Below are 24,151 nucleotides of genomic sequence, written 5' to 3' on the forward strand. Positions count from 1 at the left end.
GAAGCTTACCGAGATGCGCGAGGCTCTGGATGGCGCCGAGCAGGCGGCCAGGGATGCCGAAGGAGCGAAGGCGGCGGCGCAGACGGCACTGGAGGTGTCCGAGAGGTCGAAGGCAGCAGAGATAGAGGCTGCCGTTAACGAAGCCATCGGGGGATACCGTTCCTCCTCTGAGTTCACCTCCTTGGTGGATAATGAAGTGGCTTCGGAGATGGCGGACCTCATCTACCGTTTCAAGCGGTTTAATCCGGGCCAGAAGCTGAACCTGAACTTCGCTGCCGATCCTCCTCCCCTGCCGGAAGGCATCACAGAAGAGATGATCGAGGAATATGAGGGGGAAGATGCCCCTGAAGATGCCGAGGGTCCTGATGCCGAGGATGCCCCTGACGCCAACATCGATGCCGTGGTTGAGGATACCGAAGACCAGGGAGGTCGTGCTGCCGACGCTTGAGCTGCGTTTTTTGTAATAATTTTTTTATGTATTTTAATTGCCGTTGGCAAAATGTATGAACATATTGGTGCCGAGGGCATCTTTTTAATTCAAGTTACCTTTTGTTTGTTTTACTTGAATTTTATCCATGTTTGTTACTGCCGTAGGCTAATAACCGTTTTTAGGATAATTACCGATTTGGGCCGTTGGCCACTTAGGAATTTGTTTGCTTTGGATTTAGCCAAAGTGCCCTTACCTTCGGTATACAAACCAAAGTAGCAATACTGCCGTTGGCTCATAACTATTTGCCAGAACCCAAGTATTACGCGCATCGGTAGGAACAAGGTCCCAATAGCCTTTCGTCTATGGAGATGCCGTGGGCATGTCTAGGATACCGTATAGCTTTGTAGTCTGCTTGATGAGAATACCGTAGGTAATTCCAGAGCGTGGTACTGCCGTTGGCTCGTACCCAATGCTTGTTGCCAAAAATGTAAAAAATGGACAAGGCATCTCTGAATCGGTAGTTATAGTAAAGAGTGTAGCTTTTGATTGCCGTAGGCAATGTTGCTGTGGCTCGTGACTAATGAGCCCTTACCGAAACATTTTTTTTGAAAAGGGTGCCGTTTAGGCTATGATGTTTCAAACATAACTGAATAATCTCATTTTATATATAAGTGCCGTAGGCAAAAATACAAATTCCTCCCTGCCGTTGGCTAGGGGGCTTTATTTAAAATAACTCTTGAGATGGTCCACATTCCATGGGTGACCGAGGGTCTTCCCATCTGTGCCTCTGAGTCTGTAAGTACCGGAACGTAGGATGCCGATGATTTCATAGGGTCCTTCCCAGGAAGGTCCGAGGGTTCCTTCCGTTGGGTTTTTGGTTGCAAGCGAGACCTTGCGCATAACCCAGTCCCCGATTCTGAAAGAGCGCGGTTTGACCCTTGAGTCGTAGTACCGAGAGACGCGCTGTTTGTATGCTTCATTCCGAAGGTTGGCTACCGCTCGGCGCTCCTCGACCAAATCCAGGCTTAATGTGAGTGCCGCCTCATTTGCCTTCGGCTTGAAGCTTTCCGTTCGGTAAGAAGACTCACCGATCTCAACTGGGACAACGGCCTCTGAGCCGAACGCAAGGCTGAAGGGAGTTTCCCCCGTGGAGGTCCGGTAGGATGTTCGTATGGCCCACAGAGCTTCGGAAAGCTTCTCTGGCCAAGCGCCCTTGGCATGGTTGAGTTGCCGTTTCAAGAGCTTCTTGATGATTTTGTTTACGGCCTCAACCTGGCCGTTCGATTGAGGGTGAGCTGGCGAGGCGAAAAACAGGTTGACTTTGAGGCGAGTGCAGAACTGCCTGAAGAGTTCCGAATCGAACTGTCTGCCGTTATCAGTGATGATGGCGTAGGGAATGCCGAAGCGGCAACAGATGTTGGTCCAGATAAATTCTTCGACTCTTGCTGCCGTTATGGTGGCTAAGGCTTTGGCCTCAACCCATTTCGTGAAGTAGTCCACGGCAACGATCGCGTATTTGACCTGTCCTTTGCCTTGCGGCATTGGCCCAATTAGGTCGAGTCCCCATTAGGCGAATGGCCATGGGCTTACGATCGGCGTGAGGGGTTCGGCAGGTAGGTGCGGGATGTTACCGAACCTCTGGCATTTGTCGCACTTCTTTACCATCGCGATTGCATCCCTGTGCATGGATGGCCAATAGTAGCCCTGCCGAAAGGCTTTGTGGGCCAGGGATTTAGAACAGGAGTGATCACCGCAGACACCACTGTGGATCTCCCAAAGGACATATTCGCCCTGCTCTTCAGTGATGCATTTCATGTAGGGGGTCGAGTAGCCACGTTTGTACAGAATGTTGTTGATGACAATGTACCTCGTCGATCGGTAGCGCAGCTGTCTGGCCTTGGCCTTCTCCGCAGGGAGGGTGCCGTTCGTTAGGTAAGCATGAATAGGCGACATCCATGTGTCGTTGTACTCTACAGCGCAGATCTCGGCGATGGCGGTGCTCGGAAGGGCCAGTATCTCAACGGGGACCCTTCGACCTACCTTGTCGTTGATTGCCGAAGCCAGTCTGGCGAGGGCGTCGGCATGACTGTTCTCGTTTCTTGGTATCTACCGAATTTCATAGGCTTGGAATTTGTTTAACAGCTGGTGCGCTGCCGTGAGATACGCCGTCATTGACGCGTCCTTTGTTGCGAAATCGGCAATCACCTGGTTCACTATTAGCTGCGAGTCGCTGTAGATGCTGATCTGAATTGCCCCCATGCTTCTGGCGAGCCATAGGCCGGCCAGAAGCGCTTCGTATTCGGCCTCGTTATTGGACGTTCGGAAGCCAAAACTAATGGCATATTCAATTTTGGCTCCATCGGGAGCGGTGAGTACCAGACCAGCTCCGCATCCTTGTTGGTTTGCCGAGCCATCAACGTGTAGGATCCAGGAGGGAACTGACTGGTTGAGACGACTGCCGTTCGGTAGGTCTCCCTGTGGAGGGGTTTTCTCAGTTTCTGAAACCTCCGAAGGTGTCAGTTCAGCGATGAAGTCCGCTACGACTTGTCCCTTTTCGGCAGGCCTAGGTTTGAACAGCACGTCGAATTCTCCTAGCTCGATCGCCCATTTCACCAGCTTTCCGGATGTTTCTGGTTTTTGAAAAACTTGCCGAAGGGGCTGGTTGGTCAGAACGACGATGGTGTGGGCCTGAAAATAGGGCCTCAACCGCCGGGCAGAAACGACCAGAGCTAAAGCCAGCTGCTCGAGTGGGGGGTACCGAGACTCTGCCTCTTGAAGGGCCTTACTGACGTAGAAGATCGGCAGCTCTGCCTTCTCTGGGATCCGTATCAGTACTGAGCTGACGGCAGTGCTGGATACCGATAGATATAGAGAGAGTGTTTCTCCAGGGAGGGGTTTTGACAGTAGCGGTGCTCGGCCCATGTAGTCCTTCAAGTCTTGAAACGCCTTATCGCATTCGGCAGTCCACTCTATATGGTGCTTGCCCCCTTTCAAGGCTTTGAAGAACGGTGCACACTTGTCTGTGGCTTTGGAGATGAAACGAGTGAGGGCCGCTACTCGTCCGGTAAGGCTCTGGATGTCCTTCTGTGTCTTTGGCACCTCCATGTCGATTATGGCCTTGATTTTATCGGGGTTTGCCTCAATACCCCTCTGGCTGATCATGAAACCGAGGAATCTTCCGGAAGATACGCCGAAGGCACACTTCGTCGGGTTGAGTCGCATTCGGTAATCCTTCAAGATGCCGAACATGAGCGATAGGTTTTTCAGATGCTCTCCTGCCGTTCGGCTCTTTACTAGCATGTCATCCACGTAGACCTCCATGGTACTGCCGATCTGCTCAGCGAAGATTCGATTGACCAGCCTCTGGTACGTTGCCCCTGCATTCTTCAAGCCGAACGGCATGACGTTATAGCAATATAGGCCTTTGTCAGTTATGAACGCCGTGTGTTCGCTATCGGCAGGGTGCATGAAGATCTGGTTGTATCCAGAGTATGCGTCCATGAAGCTGAGCAGCTCATGATCGACAGTGGCGTCAACCAGCTGATCGATGCGTGGCAACGGGAAGCTATCCTTTGGACAGGCCTTATTGAGGTCGGTATAGTCCTGGCACATTCGCCATCCGCCCTTTGCCTTCCGAACCATGACTGAGTTTGCCAGCCATTCCGGGTATATGGCTTCCCGTATGAAACCGATGGTCATTAGTTTGTCCACTTCGTTCTTCATGGCCTCATACCGTTCGGCATCATAGGATCGGCGCTTTTGCCTGATAGGTTTGAATGCTAGCGAGATGCTCAGTTTGTGGCTGATGATGTCGGGGGATATGCCCGGCATGTTGTTGTAGGACCAAGCAAAGACTTCTGAGTTCTGCCGAAGGAACTGGATGAATTCGGCACGGAGGGTGGCGTTCAACATGGTACCGATTCTTACACACCGGTCCGGTTGGCTCTCGTCCAGCACCACCGTTTCGAGATCTTCAGCAGGTTGTGCCACTGGAGTGGGCGTTTCCTCCCTTGGATCGTCCACTGGTTCATTGCCGTTCGGCAAGTCTGCGACCGTGAAGGTTTCCTTTTGCTTGTGCGAAGCTGCCGATTTCAACACTGTGGCGTAGCAGTTCCGAGCGCTCAACTGATCGCCCCTGATTGCCCCCGTGCCGTAGCAGGTTGGGAACTTCATGAGTAGCATGTGGGGGGATAAGTGGGCCTTTATTGCCGTGAGCGTCGTTCGGCCGACAATAACGTTGTACGCCGTAGGACAGTCTACCACAAGGAACTGGTCGTAGACCATGGTCCTTCGTGGGGCTGTGCCGAAGGCGATTGGCAAGCTGACACTGCCGATTGGCTGGACCAGGTCCCCTGAAAAGCTAAGGAGGGTCGAGAGTTGCCGATTGACCTGGCTGTCATCCATTCCGAGCTCTTTAAATGCATCGGCGAAGATGACGTTTACCGAACTCCCACTGTCGATTAGGATTCGGCCGACATCGAATTCGGCAATCTCGGCTCGAATGATCATAGGGTCGTTATGCGGGTAGATGATCCCTTCCTCTTCTTCCTCGGAGAAGGTGATGGGTTCCCACCTAACTTTCGGCATCTTTGTATGCCGGCTGCTTTCAATGCCGAGGACTTGGGGGTACTGTGCCGCCCTGACATACTGCTGGCGTTCGCCAATTGCTGCTGTGCACCAGATACCGAAAGTGTGAGGACCGTAGGCCACTCTTGAAGGCGCCGTAGGCTGCCCTGTCATCGGTATCCGGACATCTCGAGTATTCATGGCTGAATCGTGCGGCATATTCACGCAATGGTTCGTCATCCCTCTGCCGGATGGTATACAGGTCATCGGCAGAGTACAGTCTGTCCGTCTGAATCATGAAGTGGTTCAGGAAGATTTGCTTCAGCTCGTCGAAGGAATCGACTGTCCCCGGTTCCAAACGGTAGAACCAATTCAGAGCTGCTTCCGTGAGTGAGGAAGGGAACATAAGGCACAGGCCTTCGTCGCTTAGCCCTCGGTACCCCACTGCCGATTGAAAAGAATGAAGGTGTGTCAGTGGATCCTCCACCCCTGTGTAAGGGGTTATGCTGAGGGGCTGTACGTCCCTATCCTGCCGTGAGTGCCTTATGCGCTCGGTGAAGGGTCCTGGCCGAAGCCTTCCCCAGTCTGGCTCCTGTGAACGAGTCCGATCGTCCTCCATCTTCTGTACCCTTTGAAGGAGGAGGCGAATGATAGGGTCCCTGTCCGGTATCTCCTCTGAAATCTGATGTGCCGATCGCTGCTGGGATCTAACAGGATTGACCTCCGAGAACTTCGTCGGGGTTGCCGAACGGTAGGAAGATGACCGGTTGGTGGAAGGAGTGTACTCTTGGTCAGACTCTGCCGTGGATTCCAGGACCGATATCCTCCGTATCGGAGACTTCCTCCCCATGCTCCTCAGTCGGGGATCGTCCAGGCGGGCGTTGATCCTGATCGGCGACTCCTGCCGTTCGGACTGCCGTTCGACTTCCCGCTCCAGCAGCCTGTGTCGGCAATCGGAATAGACCTTCTTCGGCACATGGGCCTATTTTTGGGTGCCGGGACCACCAATTGTTTAGATGGCGCAGGCGCCGGCGCAGGCATTGCCTTTGCCGCCCTCTTTCCCTTCTTCTGCCGGCGAGGGGTCTGTAGGCTTTCGGACGATCGATCTGTCGGCATGTTTTGCGTTTGCTGCTGGTTCAACAGCAGTTGTGTTTCTTCCACTCTGGTCGAGAGGAGATTATTGTGTTCTTGCATCCTAGCCATGTCCTGCCGAAGGGACACAACTTGGGCTAAAAGCTCCGCGTTTTCGGCGGATTGGATCACAGGGGGATTAGTTGCCGGTGTGTAAGGGGCTGGCGCAGGGCTAACCCCGCTTGGCATGCCGAACGGCATCCCCTCTCGTTGTACGAACATAGTTTTTTCAGTGGTCCCCATATGTTCGGGATAAAGGGTCGATTTTATCGATTTCCCACAGACGGCGCCAAACTGTTGACGCCAAAAAGTGGTTTCCTAGCTTTGAGGGTCAACTTAGTAAATTTGTGTCTTCGGTAGCCTTGATGCTTCGGTAGACTGTGCGATCTGCAATAAAAGCAAATGCACGGTAGGACCTAGGGCACCGGTGTGGTACCGGCCGAAGGCTCTCCGATGCTTAAGTAAGTTCGGGAATAGAAAGTTCAACTAACAGATCAATAGGCTTGTATGCCGTAAGTTCTGATTACCTCTATTTTGGGATAGTTGGCCTCCTTTTATAGGCCTTGGGAGGTGTGCATTTTGTTGATAATTTCGATGTGGGACTGTGGACGTCGCTCGGGAGCGTGCCACGTGTCCCAGGTGAGGGTGATGCCCTAATGGAGAGATCGGTAGGTAGAGTGCCGAGGGCGCCTCTGACCTAGCCCAATTTCCTCCAGGTGTCTTGCTCTCATTGGCTGTTTAATTCGGGTGTAAACACCTATCAAAGCTTCAGTGTGAGCGCAACAGTTGTAGAGGGCAAGAGAGATGGAAAAGCTAAGCACCTGCAAAGGAAACAAAGAGAGATGGTTAACACCCAAATCACAACAGTGTCGAAATAAATTGAAACCCTAAATATTTTTTTTCTTTCCCTTTGTTGATCGAGGGAGAGCGACCACAAGCCAACACCCAAATGGTTAGATTAAAACCCAAATCAGTAACCCCAAATCAGTAACCCTAAAATTAAAACCCAAATCTCTCTGAACTAGAAGGAGGGAGGAGAGAGAGAGAGAGAGAGAGAGAGAGAGAGAGAGAGAGAGGGAGACGCGAGAGACAGAGTCTCTCTGTCTATGGCCGTGGCGAAGGCAAGGAGACGAGGTGGGAAGAACAAGACTGTGGAGAGAGGGAGACGCTAGCGACAAGAGATAGAAGAGAGATAAGAGAGAATGACAACTATCGAGGCTTAAGAAAAAATATTAAGTCACTGTTCACTCCGTGGTTTTTTTTTTTTACAGCTTCAATTACAACGGTTGAAATGAAAACCGTTGTGTAAGGTTGTCAAATAAATAAATAAAACCACATACCCTAACCCACAACGCTTAAAAACCCCCTTTAACAACGGTTACGGAATAAACGTTGTGGAAGAAACAACTACGACGGTTTTGGAGCCAACCATTGTAAATTCAGCGTTGTCTTTTTGAATAATTGTAGTAGTGTTGAATTGTCCAATTTCTTACACCTATTGACTTCGGATCGAGCCCAAAACTTGGGCAACATCATAATACGGTGGGAGGAGTCATTCGGTGAGTTTTGAGTGAAATCCAATCGCTAAAACTATGCAATACACCAACCACTCCATTTAAGGCACAAACTGAGTACGAACTTGAATTCTCCAATTTCTATGGCCAATGGACATCGGATCGAGCCCAAAATTTGGGCAACATCATATATGGTGGGTGGAGTCATTCGGTGAGTTTTGAGTGAAATCCAATCGCTAAAACTATGAAATACACCAACTACTCCATGCAAGGCACAAACTGAGTACGAACTTGAATTGTCCAATTTCTTGCACCTATTGATTTCGAATGGAGCCCAAAACTTGGGCAACATCATAATATGGTGGGAGGAGTCATTCATTGAGTTTTGAGTGAAATCCAATCGCTAAAACTATGCAATACACCAACCAGTCCGTGTAAGGCACAAACTAAGTACGAACTTGAATTGTCCTATTTCTTACACCTATTGATTTCGGATCGAGCCCAAAACTTGGGCCACATCATAATATGGTGGGAGGAGTCATTCGGTGAGTTTTGAGTGAAATCCAATCGCTAAAACTATGCAATACACCAACCACTCCATTTAAGGCACAAACTGAGTACGAACTTGAATTCTCCAATTTCTATGGCCTATGGACATCGGATCGAGCCCAAAATTTGGGCAACATCATATATGGTGGGAGGAGTCATTCGGTGAGTTTTGAGTGAAATCCAATCGCTAAAACTATGAAATACACCAACTACTCCATGTAAGGCACAAACTGAGTACGAACTTGAATTGTCCAATTTCTTGCACCTATTGATTTCGGATGGAGCCCAAAACTTGGGCAACATCATAATATGGTGGGAGGAGTCATTCATTGAGTTTTGAGTGAAATCCAATCGCCAAGACTATGCAATACACCAACCACTCCATGTAAGGCACAAAATGAGTACAAACTTGAATTGTCCAATATCTATGGCCTATGGATATCAGATTGAGCCAGAAACTTGGGCAACATCATAATATGGTGGGTGGAGTCATTTGGTGAGTTTTGAGTGAAATCCAATCGCTTAAACTATGCAATACACCAACCACTCCATTTAAGGCACAAACTGAGTACGAACTTGAACTGTCCAATTTCTTACACCTATTGATTTCGGATCGAGCCCAAAACTTGGGCAACATCATCATATGGTGGGAGGAGTCATTCGTTGAGTTTTGAGTGAAATGTAATCGCTAAAACTATGAAATACACCAACCACTCCCTTTTCTTTGTGCCTAAGAAATCTCGGTCGTGGACTGACCGAAAGAACTTCCTCTCGGCCTTGCGACCGCGGTTTTATAGGGCGAGACTGAGGGGCGAAAGAGACACGGCCAGAGAGATTGAGGATAGATCGCCACGTGGGCGACAGGGTCCCACACTTCATTTAATGAAGTAATGCCTCTGATTATGGCAGCAAACCCACTAGCCGCAAAAAAACATTTAATGCACGAAGGAAGATGGGAAGTGATTGAAGTCAGGGTTTTGGTGATGGAAATCAGAGTGGTTAGGCACAAACATTCTCACAAATATTCGTACAGCTTGAGAGATTAGGTCACCAGCTATCAGAGCATTAAATGCGTCTCCACGGCCAAGGGTGCAGAACCCACGATCAGGGCGGTGGCCGAGATTAACCGGGATTTATGAGGTCTCACCACCATGCTTCACGATCCCAAATGCCGATTTGACTATCCACTTGCTCTGATCAGGCTCCACCATGCAAATTTTCAGCCTCGATCACTCCTCCAGAGCTCTTCCTATAAATACCAAGCTCGAACAACATTCAAAGGGTTGAAACACCAAACCAAAAGCCTCCGACGGAGCAATTTACATTTTCCTGTCATTTATCTTCTTGTAATGCACTTTCAATACCTTTACTTGCTTTCCTAGGAGTAGTGATAGATTGTAAGGAAAATCCATTCATCAATATATCATACGACCCTTGATCTTCAAGGCGCTGGAGCACCATCTCTATTACTCTCTCATCCACCCCATATATCATACGACCGTCGCTCTCTGAGCATCGCGCCGGAGCACCGCCCAAAACCCACTATCAACACCACCACTAAACGGCCTTGTAGCTCAGGCCATGAACCTGACGGCCGAGATCAGTTCCTCTCTCGGCCACAATCGTTTGATTAGAAGTCGAACTCAAACAGGCGCACCACTTAACCATTTACCCAAACACATCACCCTCTCAACGCAGGGTAGACCATTCTGGCACGCTCGCGCACAACTGCACTGCATCCAAAAGAAGGACGTCACGTGTCGTCGCATATCCCCTCGGCCCGGAGCACCAGGCCGTGAGATTTGCTATAGCCAAACACATTTTGGCGCACCCGGTGGGACTCTTGTCCATCTTCATCAATTGCATTGCAGCTTCTCCACGACCTCAAAGAGAGAAAGGTCATCCCCCTCCGGGGCTGGGAAGAAATCTCGGCCACATCATGACCTTGGCTCACATTGGCTTTCCAAGACGAGAGACGGTTGGTGGACAGCGGGGGAAGAGGGGCCATCTGGACGCCGCGAGGTTCAGCGGGTAGGGCCTGGTCCCGGCCTTGGAGAGGCCGCTGTAGAGGTCATTAGAGCGGATTAAAATTGAAGGGGAAGGGTTGATGGAAGAACGAAGATAAAACCCAGCAATCGAAACTGGAAGCCCAGGAATCGACTGAAGGCTCGAGAATTTTTGAACGGTAGAAAGAAACATCTGTGTCTACGAGCGAGAGACCACTAAACAAGGGAAAGATTTTCAGAATAAAAGAGAGAAAGCTGAGGAAGTTAGAGAGTTCAGAAAGAACCTTTGGGGATACCCACTTCTCTTGGACATGCCGGAATTTATCAATGTTTTATCAAAAGCTTTTCCAAGATGAGCTAGCTCTTATGGCATCTCCTTGCCAAGGATCACACCAAGACATTGCATGGCAAGGCTATTGTTCGCAAGAAGTTTGGACAACAGCCCAAGCACTACATGGAAGAAGTAGCATTCTTTGCTACTTCCGCACCACCATAGACATTCGAAAAGTCTAGCTCATGACTATAAAGAAGCGCTTCTTGGGAGGCAACCCAAGCATTCTCACCTTTGTTTTCATTTGTTTTGGTCTTTAGTTTCTCTGTGATTTCTCTTGCATTTTTCATGTTTTTGTTTTTGTTGTTTTTGTTAAGTTTTGCATCATCAAACATAGGATTTTGTGTTCCAAAGAAAAATTTTCGCATTTTTCTAGCCCTAGGATGTTTGCAGCGCGTTTCAGATGTGTTCCAGAAGTTTTTTTGGTCATTGGTTGAAGTTAAATGCCAGAAAATAGCAAAATAGCTTAGTAGGTTCTTATTTTGGTCCAAATCAAAATTTCTTCCTAATGTCATTTTTGTTGTTTTTCAGGTCCATCTGAAGCCACCGACGTGTTTAGAATGGTTATTATGATGTTTGGACCAGTTTTGGGGGTCTCTGGTGGCCTACATTATGTTTTAGGACGATTTGAAGCTCAAAAAAGGACCTAAAACACAAAAAAAAGGCAGCTGCTGTTTTGCCCAGAATTTGAAGATTTTCGTCACCAAAGAGCTTTTAGCGACAGTGTTCATCGGATTTTTCGTCATCAAAGAGGTTTTAGCAGCAGTGTTCATAAGATTTTTCGTCGCTAAAAGTTGGATTTCCAGATTTTTTATGATTACATATCCAGCTCAAATTCGTTCCAATTTCATCGCATTCCGAGACTCTTAGGACCTATTACGGGTCCGTGACATGCCAAGAAGCAAGTTGTGGGTGTTTAAGTTCGTCGCATTGTCTATTCTCTCTCACTTCGACATATTCTACGCTTTGCTCATCCATACACCTACACAAACCCGGGAAGTTCTCACCCCCTCTCTCTCTCTTTAATTGATTTTGCATGACTTAGTTTTCTTTGTGTTAAACATTGAGGACAATGTTTGTTTTAAGTTGTGGGTGATTGAGTTCATTGGTTTCATAATGCATGCAGCAGTCCTCTGTCTTTGTTTTCAATTCTGTTCTTTTCTGCTGCTGTTTTTGTATTTTGGCCCGCGCTATATTCTTTGTTTTTTCGTTCTGAATCCAACCATATAAAGAACGTAAACTTTGGCCAAGTATTTTGTGAGATACGTGTAATTCTTTGCGCCTGGGTCAGAACTGCAGTTTTGTTTATTGATTTTCAATTCCTTTCAACTTTTAGTTTTTATTTTGTTGTTTGTTTTGTTTTCGTTTTGTTTTTCTCAACCAAAAAATAAAATAAAATCAAAAAATAAAAAAATTCTGAAAAATGTCATAAAACCCAAAAATATTTTCTTTTTCTTTGAGTCTTGTTTTTTTTTTAGTAGTCACTTCCCAATTCTATGATGAGATTGAATTTTATTTGCAATTAACTTTCAAGAAATGTTGAGCATGACAATAATTCTTTACATTATCTTTGTGTTAGCCTTATTTTTGTGATTAGACTTAGGAAATCCTTATGCACATAGCCACATTAATATGAGTTTCGATTGGGGATTTCACATGTTTTAAATGGCTAAATAAGAGCTAGTGTAAACTTATATAACCCTTATGTGAATTTTTGAGCCTATGCTTCTTTTCTTGAGTGTTATATGATATTCTATAATCTTCTTGTCTACAAGTCGTTGTGATCTCATTATTCTTTGTTTTGGTCAAGTACTTGAGGATGTTTAAATTGTTTGCTAGAACTACTTTCATTATCTATTTGAGGCATACTTCGTGAACCACATGGATTCTTGGAAGTGATATAGGCCTTGTTTCTTTCGTTTGAGCCCTTCTAGCTAACCTGTATCACTTTTATCCCTAGTTAACCCCCTTGTGCCTTTTATGTAAGCCTTTTTCGTTCTTTACCTAATTCTCCTCACCTTAATCTATCATATGTTTATCCTACACCCTTCTAAGGAGTTTTGTAGAGTATTTTCGTTGTTAAGGGAGAATTGCACAAATTATTCAATCATGTGGAAAGTAAAGGATACTATTTCAACCAAAAAACAAAAAAAAAACTAATTTCGAAGCCTTTTCAACTCGAGTTATTAAGCCCTAGGAGTGTTTTACATTTAATGCCCTAAAGCTATCTAGCTTGGGAGTCATTGGCCTAACACTCGCTACATGGGTTGATTAGAAAGCTAATGGAGTTAGAAAAAATAATAATAATAATAATAATAATAAAAATTGTGAAAAAAAAAAGAAGAAAAAAAAAAATTTCAAGACAGTGTCAATATGAAGTTCCGTGCTCAAAGTGCAAAGATGTTATAATTTTCATGGAAAGCTCTATGAATTCCTTAGAATTTGTTCATCCTTATCTTTTCTTGTTTCACCCATCACCCTAAGCCCCATTACAACCTTAATGAAAGTCCTACTTGATCCAAGGAGAAGTGTGGTGCCTCATGTGGAGAATAGGTGTGGAAGTACTATAGTCAGATGGTTTAAATATTTTCAAGTATGCGATATCTTTCCATGAGATCTTTTATCTATGTCATGTGCCTTTATTTCAATTATGTGAGTAAATCCTATTGCTTTGATTCCTCTCACATATTTATGAGTGACAATAACCAGTCAAATTTCGAGTGCTTTTATTGGAGTGAATATCCTTGATGAGATTTGAAGTTGAAGCTTGTTCTTATTTGGTTATTTAACTTGTGTGGAGCTTAAGTCGTGGGTTGTATTAATGTTGGCGATTTCACACACTACATCCAAGTTGTTCAATTAAAGTTGGGTTAACCCTTTGATAATGTCTCGAGTTATTGTTGCTTATTTCTTGGAAGTTAGCTAACGGTTGGTGATTATCTCTGAGATCAATATTGGGAAGTTAGTCGATCGCTTGTTTTCGTCGAGTCTTTGTTCTTTTGTTTTTAGTTTTCGGTTTGTTTTGCTCGAGGACTAGCAAAATCTAAGTTGTGGGTATTTGATAAGTCCATAAAATTACATATTTATGTACTCTTTATACTTAGTTTTTGTAGGAGAATTTGGTTTAAAAAGGACTTATTACTTTATTTTCTCAATTCTCAGCTTTCCAGAGCAAGTAATTTGTTTTCAACGGAAATACGACTTTTTGGTGGAGTTTTAGCACAAGACCAATTGGAGATGAAAGCTAAGATCTTGAAGATGATTGTGGAATTTTTCTACAATTTTCGGAGCAGCCAATGAGAGCAGTCTTTGAAGTTAAGTCAGCATAAGATGCAATCCCGTCAAAACTGTGCTGCTGTGGAAGAATGACCATTTGAAGACTTTCCTGATTTTTCCTCAAGGCGTACGATATATGGATGGAAAGATAAGACAAAAATCTACAATTTACATATTTTTCCTGATTTTTCTTGGAGGAGGAACAACCCCAAACGTGCAAGCAAAGTAATTGACATGTTATCCCAGTCCAAGTAGGAAGAGGAGTCAAGTACTTACCCATTTTGGATTTATGTTTTAATTAGGTTTTTCTTTATTGTTGGGCTGCTGTAAAAGCCCAGCTAGGGTAAGAATAGACGTGGGGTGTCCTATTTAAGCATGAGAAACAACTCCTTTGGGAGGATGAAAAAGACGAGGAGAAATTGGAGACGCCGGAAGAATACCGCAATTGGCTAAGTTTTATTGTTTCTTCCTTATGTTTTTGTTTATGTCGAATTCTAAGATTATGTGTAACTAATTTTCTTTGCTAGGGCATGATGTAGCCCTAGTATGATAATCTAGTTTTCTTATTTTACCTATCTATTGATTGCCATCTGATGTTGGATTCTTAATCACTGTGCTTAATAACTTGGTTGATTATCTTGATGCTTGATCACCATCTAGACTTTTAATTGAGTAATCGGATGCAAATTAGAGTAAATACCATACTTAATTTGAGGCTTGCTTCATGTGATTAGGATTTGTAATTCGTCTAGGGTAAATACCATACTCCTAGGGTTTACATGCTTGTTCGAGGTTTTCACTGATCTTAATGAGTTTCTATGTGTTGATATTTGACCTAAATACCATAGGCGAATTGCATGTAGGAATATACGAGTTAGCCTAAATACCATAGGTAATTCATGAAAAAGGAAAACTAAGTGGTGACATCAAATGGTTAGTAAATAGGTAGGTGAGTAAGAGGCTAGATCGGATTACTAGTGGTGAATTCATTGTCCTAGTGCTTTTATCAATTTGAATTTCTCATCCTTGTGTTTCGTGACTTTCTACTTATTTTGTCTTTTAATTTCGTTGTTAATTAAATCATTCTTTCAAAAACCCCTTTTGTGTTTACGTGAGTATGCTACGTGTTTAATTTCTTGTCTATATAATTAGAGTAGTTAAAGTATTATGTGAAGGAAATTAGGTTAGACTAATTGGAAGTTGAACTCAATCCTCGTGGGAATGACCTCGTATTTGCCATACTATATTACGATTGACCTTGTGCACTTGCGAGTATAATTTGTGTTTAGACTAATCTTTATAATCTCAATTTTTCAGGTTGTCTAAAATCACAACAGTCATTTCAATTGATGAGACGAAAACGACGACTCGCACGAATCAGGGCAATGATGGCCTAAACGACGTTCTTGCGTATTAAATGCGCCGATCGACTTGCGCATTTAAGGCACCAACTGTCAATCACTTCAAAAGGAACGTGAAGGGTCCATCCCCTGGAATCCATTCAGCCTCTACCCATGCCGCGACCGAAGAATCCGGGGATGTGGGGGCAATGTTTGTGCCTAAAAAATCTCAGTCGTGGACTGACCGAAAGAACTTCCTCTCAGCCTCACGACCGCGGTATTATAGGCCGAGACCGAGGGGCGAAAGAGACACGGCCAGAGAGATTGAGGATAGATCGCCACGTGGGCGACAGGGTTCCACACTTCATTTAATGAAGTAATGCCTCTGATTATGGCAGCAAACCCAATAGCCGCAAAAAAGCATTTAATGCACGAGGGAAGATGGGAAGTGACTGAAGTCAGGGTTTTGGTGATGGAAATCAGAGTGGTTAGGCACAAACATTCTCACAAATATTCTTACAGCTTGAGAGATTAGGTCACCAGCTATCAGAGCATTAAATGAGTCTCCATGGCCAAGGGTGTAGAACCCACGATCAGGGTGGCGTCCGAGATTTACCGGGATTTATGGGGTCACACCACCATGCTTCACGATCCAAAATGCCGATATGACTACCCACTTGCTCTGATCAGGCTCCACCATGCAGATTTTCAGCCTCGATTACTCTTCCAGAGCTCTTCCTATAAATACCAAGCTCGAACAACATTCAAAGGGTTCAAACACCAAACCAAAAGCCTCCCACGGAGCAATTTCCATTTTCCTATCATTTATCTTCTTGTAATGCACTTTCAATACCTTTACTTGCTTTCCTAGGAGTAGTGATAGATTGTAAGGAAAATCCATTCAACAATATATCATACGACCCTTGATTTTCAAGGCGCCAGAGCACTATCTCTGTTACTCTCTCATCCACCCCATATATCATACGACCGTCGCCCTCTGAGCAAAGCGCCGGAGCACCACCAAAATCCCACCACTAAACGGCCTTGTAGCTCAGGCTGTGAACCTGATGGCCGAGATCAGTTCCTCTCTCGGCCGCAATCGTTTGATTACAAGTCGAGCTCAAACAGGCGCACCACTTAACCATTTACCCAAACACATCACCCTCTCAACGCACGGTAGACCGTGCGGGCACGCCCGCGCACAACCGCACCGCATCCAAAAGAAGGACGTCACGTATCGTCGCATATCCCCTCGGCCCGGAGAAACAGGCCGTGGGATTTGCGATAGCCAAACACATTTAAGGCACAAACTGAGTACGAACTTGAATTGTCCAATTTCTTACACCTATTGATTTCGGATCGAGCCCGAAACTTGGGCAACATCATAATATGGTGGGAGGAGTCGTTCGGGGAGTTTTGAGTGAAATCCAGTCGCTAAGACTATGCAATACACCAACCACTCCATGTAAGGCACAAAATGAGTAAACCTTGAATTGTCCAATTCCTATGGCCTATAGTTATCAGATCAGGCCAGAAACTTGGGCAACATCATAATATGGTGGAAGAAGTCATTCGGTGTGTTTTGAGTGAAATCCAATCGCTTAAACTATGCAATATACCAACCACTCCATTTAAGGCACAAACTGAGTACGAACTTGAACTGCCGAATTTCTTACACCTATTGATTTCGGATCGCGCCCAAAACTTGGGCAACATCATAATATGGTGGGAGGAGTCATTCGGTGAGTTTTGAGTGAAATCCAATCGCCAAGACTATGCAATACACCAACCACTCCATGTAAGGCACAAAATGAGTACGAACTTGAATTGTCCAATTTGTATGGCCTATGGATATCGGATCGAGGCCAACACTTGGGCAACAGCATAATATGGTGGCAGGAGTCATTGGGTGAGTTTTGAGTGAAATCCTATCGCCAAAACTATGCAATACACCAACCACTTCGTGTAAAGCACAAACTGAGTACGAACTTGAATTGTCCAATTTCTTACACCTATTCATTTCGGATTGAGCCCAAAACTTGGGCAACCTCATAATATGGTGGGAGGAGTCATTCGGTGAGTTTTGAGTGAAATCCAATCGCTTAAACCATGCAATACACCAACCACTCCACTCAAGGCACAAATTGAGTACGAACTTCAATTGTCCAATTTCAATGGCCTATGGATATCAGATTGAGCCCAAAACTTGGCAGCAACGTAAAATGGTGGGAGGAGTCATTCGTTGAGTTTTGAGTGAAATCTAATCGCTAAAACTATGAAATACACCAACCACTCCATTTAAGGCACAAACTGAGTACGAACTTGAATTGTCCAATTTCTTACACCTATTGATTTCGGATCGAGCCCAAAAGTTGGGCAACATCATAATATGGTGGGAGGAGTGAGTCGATGAGTTTTGAGTGAAATCCAATCGCTAAAACTATGCAATGCACCAACCAGTCCATGTAAGGCACAAACTGAGTACGAACTTGAATTGTCCAATTTCTTGCACCTATTGATTTCGGATGGAGCCCAAAACTTGGGCAACATCAGAATACGGTGGGAGGAGTCATTCAGTGAGTTTTTAGTGAAATCCAATCGCTAAAACTATGCAATACACCAACCACTCCCTGTAACGCACAAACTGAGTACGAACTTGAATTGTCCAATTTCTTACACCTATTGATTTCGGATCGAGCCCAAAACTTGGGCATCATCATAATATGGTAGGAGGAGTCATTCGGTCTGTTTTGAGTGAAATCCAATCGCAAAAACTATGAAATAAACCAACCACTCCATTTAAGGCACAAATTGTGTACGAATTTGAATTGTCCAATGTCTTGCAACTACTGATTTCGGATCGAGCCCAAAACTTGGGCAACATCATAATATGGTGGGAGTAGTCATTCAGTGAGTTTTGAGTGAAATCCAATCGCTAAAACTATGCAATACACTAACCAATCCATGTAAGGCACAAAATGAGTACGAACTTGAATTGTCCAATTTCTATGGCCTATGGATATCGGATCGAGGGCAAAACATGGGCAACATCATAATATGGTGGGAGGAGTCATTCGGTGAGTTTTGAGTGAAATCCAATTGCTAAAACTATGCAATACACCAACCACTTCGTGTAAGGCACAAACTTAGTACGAACTTGAATTGTCCAATTTCTTACACCTATTGATTTCGAATCGAGCCCAAAACTTGGGCAACATCAAAATATGGTGGGAGTAGTCATTGGGTGAGTTTTGAGTGAAATCCAATCGCTAAGACTACGCAATACACCAACCACTCCATGTAACGCACAAAATGAGCACGAACTTGAATTGTCCAATTTCTATGGCCTATGGATATCGGATCGAGGGCAAAACTTGGGCAACATCATAATATGGTGGGAGGAGTCATTCGGTGTGTTTTGAGTGAAATCCAATCGCTAAAACTATGCAATACACCAGCCACTCCGTGTAAGGCACAAACTGAGTACGAACTTGAATTGTGCAATTTCTTACACCTATTGATTTCGGATCGAGCCCAAAACTTGGGCAACCTCGTAATATGGTGGGAGGAGTCATTCGGTGAGGTTTGAGTGAAATCCAATCGCTTAAACTATGCAATACACCAACCACTCCATTTAAGGCACAAACTGAGTAAACACTTGAACTGTCCAATTTCTTACACCTATTGATTTCGGATCGAGCCCAAAACTTGGGCAACCTCATCATATGGTGGGAGGAGTCATTCGGTGAGGTTTTAGTGAAATCCAATCGCTTAAACTATGCAATACACCAACCACTCCATTTAAGGAACAAATTGAGTACGAACTTGAGTTGTCCAATTTCTTGCACCTACTGATTTCGGATCGAGCCCAAAACTTGGGCAACATCATAATATGGTGGGAGGAGTCATTCGGTGAATTTTGAGTGAAATCCACTCGCTAAAACTATGAAATACACCAACCACTCTAATAAAGAAATAATTATTACAATTTCTATCCCTAATCTATATTTGTTAGTACTTTGTTTCTATGAAATTTGAAGCAATTAGAATGTTACATTGCATTTTACAAATCCATTTGCATTTCTTTGAAATAAAGGCTAATTCAGTTGAATTTTGCATTAGGTAGCTATTTCTTGTCCAGCAGCCCAAGGAGAGAAAAGAAATGAAGCCCAAACTCCAGTCCATTTTCGGTAGTCAGCTTGCAAGCCCCGAAACACACGTTGTTTCTGCTCAGATGGGAATGCATTCTTCATGAAAGTTGTTCCAATGGGTGTCTATTATAACATATCCAAAGTTGAGCCCCATTGGATACATATTGAAACCTCAGGCCTTCCTACACCAAGCCTGGTTCAGAAGAATTCGTTTTTCCAGCAACACATGTGCCAAAAGAACTTTATTAGCCAGCAACAAAGACTAGCAGCACATGGGTTGGCAGCAAATAAAGAGCCAGACCCCCATGCTAAAAGAAGAAATATAAAATGCATGCTCAATGATGTACCCCCCGACAAAGAGAAGAAGGAAAGTATGGAAGTGCATAATAAAGTGTTGAAGTGCATAATAAAGTGTTGAAGGCATAAAAGAAAGGAAAAGTAGCAATGGATGGAGCAAGTTATGCTTAGAATACTTCTAAAGGAAATTAAAAAGAGCTTTAATTATTTTGAACAACTACATTGGAAAATATTTTGTGGATCAAATTAATAAGAGTTGCATGCTTATGTTAGAAGTGGAAACCCAATGCCTTAGTGTTTTAATCAATTGAATTTTTTTGAAATCAAAATCTTGCATAAATCTACTTTTCAATCATAATTGTTCTTTTTCAGCTCTGTTATCTTTACACCGCTCTCTGTGGATACGACACTCGGACTTCCGAGCTACACTGCTATACGACACCTCCCTTGGGTTTTGCAAAGTGGTGCGAACAAATTGGCGCCGTTGCCGGGGAGCGGCTTGTCAAAGAGTACAGAGATCCCCTTGGTCAGAGGTTTGCTGGTTATGTGAAATTCTTCACATCTGGTACACTCTTTCCAACTTTCATCTTATTGTTAATAATTTTTATTTTTATTTTTGTTTTGTTTTGTTTTGTTTTTGTTTATTTATTTATTTTCTTTATGCAACCTAGAGATCGTCTAGGAAGATTTGTTAAAAAGCTTGAAACTGTTAATTTAGAACATTCTGCTTCAACTTCTTCAACTGAAATATCCAACAAATCTGAAAGCATGGCCGAAATTGCGAATAATGAAGAAGAAATTAATGCTCAGATTGAGAATAATGTAATTCCCATAAGAGAAGAAGTAGTTGCACCTAGAACTTTAGAGACATTTTTGCATCCTACTCGTGCACCAAATCCTTCATGCATAATGTTTCCACCTAACATGCCAAATTATGATTTCAAACCAGGAATGATTCAACTGCTTCCCATTTTTCATGGTATGGAAAGTGAAAATCCTTACGTGCATGTTAGGGAATTTGAAGAGGCTATTGGCACTTTTTACAATGTTCAACTTGATAGGATTAATTTCATAAGGTTGAAATTTTTTCCGTTTTCCTCAAAAGAAAAAGCAAAAAGTTGGTTGTATTCATTAAGGGCTAGGTCCATAGGTTCTTGGGGGGAAATGACTCAAGCATTTTTTAACAAATTTTTTCCTAATCACAAGACGATTGCTCTTAAGAAAAGAATCTCAAATTTCTCTCAAAAGGAAAATGAAACTTTATATCAAACTTGGGAAAATTTTAAAGAGCTTTTGAATTTGTGCCCACACCATGGTTTTGAAAACTGGCGTCTTGCTAGTTATATCTATGAGGGACTTCTCCCCCGTGATCGCCAATTTGTTGAGTCTATGTGTAATGGAAATTTTATGCAAAAAGACCCTGATGATGCCCTAGAATTTTTGGATGAAATTGCGGAAAAAACTCATCAATGGATTGTCCCAAGTCCAGTTGAGACCACTGATCGGTCAAGAATTGCCATATCTTCTACTAATAAAGGAATTTATCAATTAAAAGAAGAAATCTAATCTTTAAAACTATGAAATACACCAACCACTCCATGTAAGTCAAAAACTGAGTACAAACTTGAATTGTCCAATTTCTTTGGCCTACGGACATCAGATCGTGCCCAAAACTTGGGCAACACCATAATATGGTGGGAGGTGTCATTCAGTGAGTTTTGAGTGAAATCCAATCACTACTACTATGCAATCCACCAACCACTCCTTGTAAGGCACAAACTGAGTACGAACTTGAATTGTCCAATTTCTTACACCTATTGATTTTGGATTCACCCCAAAACTTGGGAAACAACATTATATGGTGGGACGATTCATTCGGTGAGTTTTGAGTGAAATCCAATCGCTAAAACTATACAATACACCAACCACTCCATGTAAGGCACAAACTGAGTACGAACTTGAATTGTCCAATTTCTATGGCCTATGGACATCGGATCGAGCCCAAAACTTGGGCAACATCATAATATGGTTGGGGGAGTCATTCGGTGAGTTATGAGTGAAATCCAATCCCTAAAACTATGAAATACACCAACAAGTCCATGCAAGGCACAAACTGAGTACGAACTTGAATTGTCCAATTTCTTACACCTATTGATTTCGGATCGCGCCCAAAGCTTGTGCAACATCATAATACGGTGGGAGGAGTCACTCATTGAGTTCTGAGTGAAATCCAATCGCTAATACTATGCAATACACCAACCACTCCATGTAAGGCACAAACTAAGTACAAAATTGAATTGTACAATTTCTTACACCTATTGATTTCGGATTGAGCCCAAAACATGGGAAACAACATTATATGGTGGGACGATTCATTCGGTGAGTTTTGAGTGAAATCCAATCGCTAAAACTATGCAATACACCAACCACTCCATGTTACGCACAAACTGAGTACGAACTTGAATTTTCCAATTTCTATGGCCTATGGACATCGGATCGAGCCCAAAACTTGGGCAACATCATAATATGGTGGGAGGAGTCATGCAGTGAGTTAAGAGTGAAATCCAATCGCTAAAACTATGAAATACACCAACAAGTCCATGCAAGGCACAAACTGAGTACGAACTTGAATTATCCAATTTCTTACACCTATAGATTTCGGATCGAGCCCAAAACTTGTGCAACATTATAATACGGTGGGAGGAGTCACTCATTGAGTCCTGAGGGAAATCCAATCGCTAAAACAATGCAATACACCAACCACTCCATGTAAGGCACAAACTGAGTACGAACTTGAATTGTCCAATTTCTTACACCTATTGATTTTGGATTGAGCCCAAAACTTGGGAAAGAACATTATATGGTGGGAGGAGACATTCGGTGAGTTTTGAGTGAAATCCAATCGCTTAAACTATGCAATACACCAACCACTCCATGTAAGGCAAAAACTGAGTACGAACTTGAATTGTCCAATTTCTTACACCTATGGATATCGGATCGAGCCCAAAACTTGGGCAGCATCATAATATGGTGGGAGGAGTCATTCGGTGAGTTTTGATTGAAATCTAATCTTTAAAACTATGAAGTACACCAACCGCTCCTTTTAAGGCACAAAGTAAGTACGAAATTGAATTGTCCAATTTCTTGCACGCACTGATTTTGGATCGAGCCCAAAACTTGGGCAACATCATAATATGGTGGGAGGAGTCATTCGGTGACTTTTGAGTGAAATCCAATTGCTAAAACTATGCCATACACCAACCACTCCATGTAAGTCAAAAACTGAGTACGAACTTGAATTGTCCAATTTCTTTGGCCTACGGACTTCAGATCGTGCCCAAAACTTGGGAAACACCACAATATAGTGGGAGGTGTCATTCGGTGAGTTTTGAGTGAAATCCAATCGCTAAAACTATGCAATACACCAACCACTCCATGTAAGGCACAAACTGAGTACGAACTTGAATTGTCCAATTTCTTACACCTATGGATTTCAGATGAAGCCCAAAATTTGGGCGACATCATAATATGGGGGTAGGAGTCATTCGGTGGGTTTCGAGTGAAATCCAATCTCTAAAACTTTGCAATACACCAGCCACTCCATGTAAGGCAAAAACGGAGTACGAACTAGAATTGTCCAATTTCTTACGCCAGTGGATATCAGATCGAGCCCAAAACTTGGGGAACATCATAATAAGGTGGGAGGAGTCATTCGGTGAATTTCGAGATAAATCCAATCGCTAAAACAATGCAATGCACTAACCACTCCATGTAAGGCACAAACTGAGTACGAAATTGAATTGTCCAATTTCTATGTCTTATGGATATCGGATCAAACCCAAAACATGGGCAACATTATAATATTGTGGGAGGAGTGAATCGGTGAGTTTTGAGTGAAATCCAATTGCTAAAACTATGCAATACACCAACCACTCCATGTATGGCACAAACAAACTTAGAAATTGAATTGTCCAATTTCAATAGCCTATGGATTTCAAACCAAGCCCAAAACTTGGGCAACATCATAATACGGTGGGAGGAGTCATTCGGTGAGTTTAGAGTGAAATTTAATCGCAAAAACTATGCAATACAACAACTGCTCCATTTAAGGCACAAACTGAGTACGAACTTGAATTGTCTAATTTCTGTGGCCTATGTATATCGGATCGAGCCCAAAACTTGGGCAACATCATAAAATGGTGGGAGGAGTCATTCGGTGAGTTTTGAGTTCAATCCAATCGCTAAAACTACGCAATACCCCAACCACTCCATGTAAGGCACAAACTGAGTACGAACTTGAATTTTCCAATTTCTGTGGCCTATGGACATCGGATCGAGCCCAAAACTTGGGCAACATCATAATATGGTGGGAGGGGTCATTTGGTGAGTTTTGAGTGAAATCCAATCGCTTAAACTATGGAATACAACAAGCACAGCATGTAAGGCACAAACTGAGTACGAACTTGAATTGTCTAATTTCTATGGCCTATGTATATCGGATCGAGCCCAAAACTTGGGCAACATCATAAAATGGTGGGAGGAGTCATTCGGTGAGTTTTG

At 43.8% G+C, this 24,151-nt stretch overlaps 1 protein-coding gene and 1 non-coding gene across 2 annotated transcripts; both read right to left on the reverse strand.

The window, feature by feature from the left end:
- Positions 1–1,996: 1,996 nt before the first annotated feature.
- LOC110749912 (uncharacterized) lies at positions 1,997–5,017 on the reverse strand. Its single transcript, XM_088244539.1, has 4 exons — positions 3,968–5,017; positions 3,633–3,904; positions 2,636–3,281; positions 1,997–2,536 (listed from the first exon to the last, which is right to left on the reverse strand). Exons 1-4 carry the CDS (start codon positions 5,015–5,017, stop codon positions 1,997–1,999), a joined length of 2,508 nt encoding a protein of 835 aa, XP_088100665.1.
- Positions 5,018–20,803: 15,786 nt separating this feature from the next.
- On the reverse strand, positions 20,804–20,910 carry LOC148292985 (small nucleolar RNA R71). Its single transcript, XR_015825923.1, has one exon. It is a non-coding gene; the product is annotated as a small nucleolar RNA R71 (small nucleolar RNA).
- Positions 20,911–24,151: the final 3,241 nt, after the last annotated feature.

The sequence above is a fragment of the Prunus avium genome, chromosome 7, assembly GCF_965620075.1.
Source record: "Prunus avium chromosome 7, drPruAviu1.hap1.1, whole genome shotgun sequence".
Lineage (NCBI taxonomy): Eukaryota > Viridiplantae > Streptophyta > Magnoliopsida > Rosales > Rosaceae > Prunus > Prunus avium.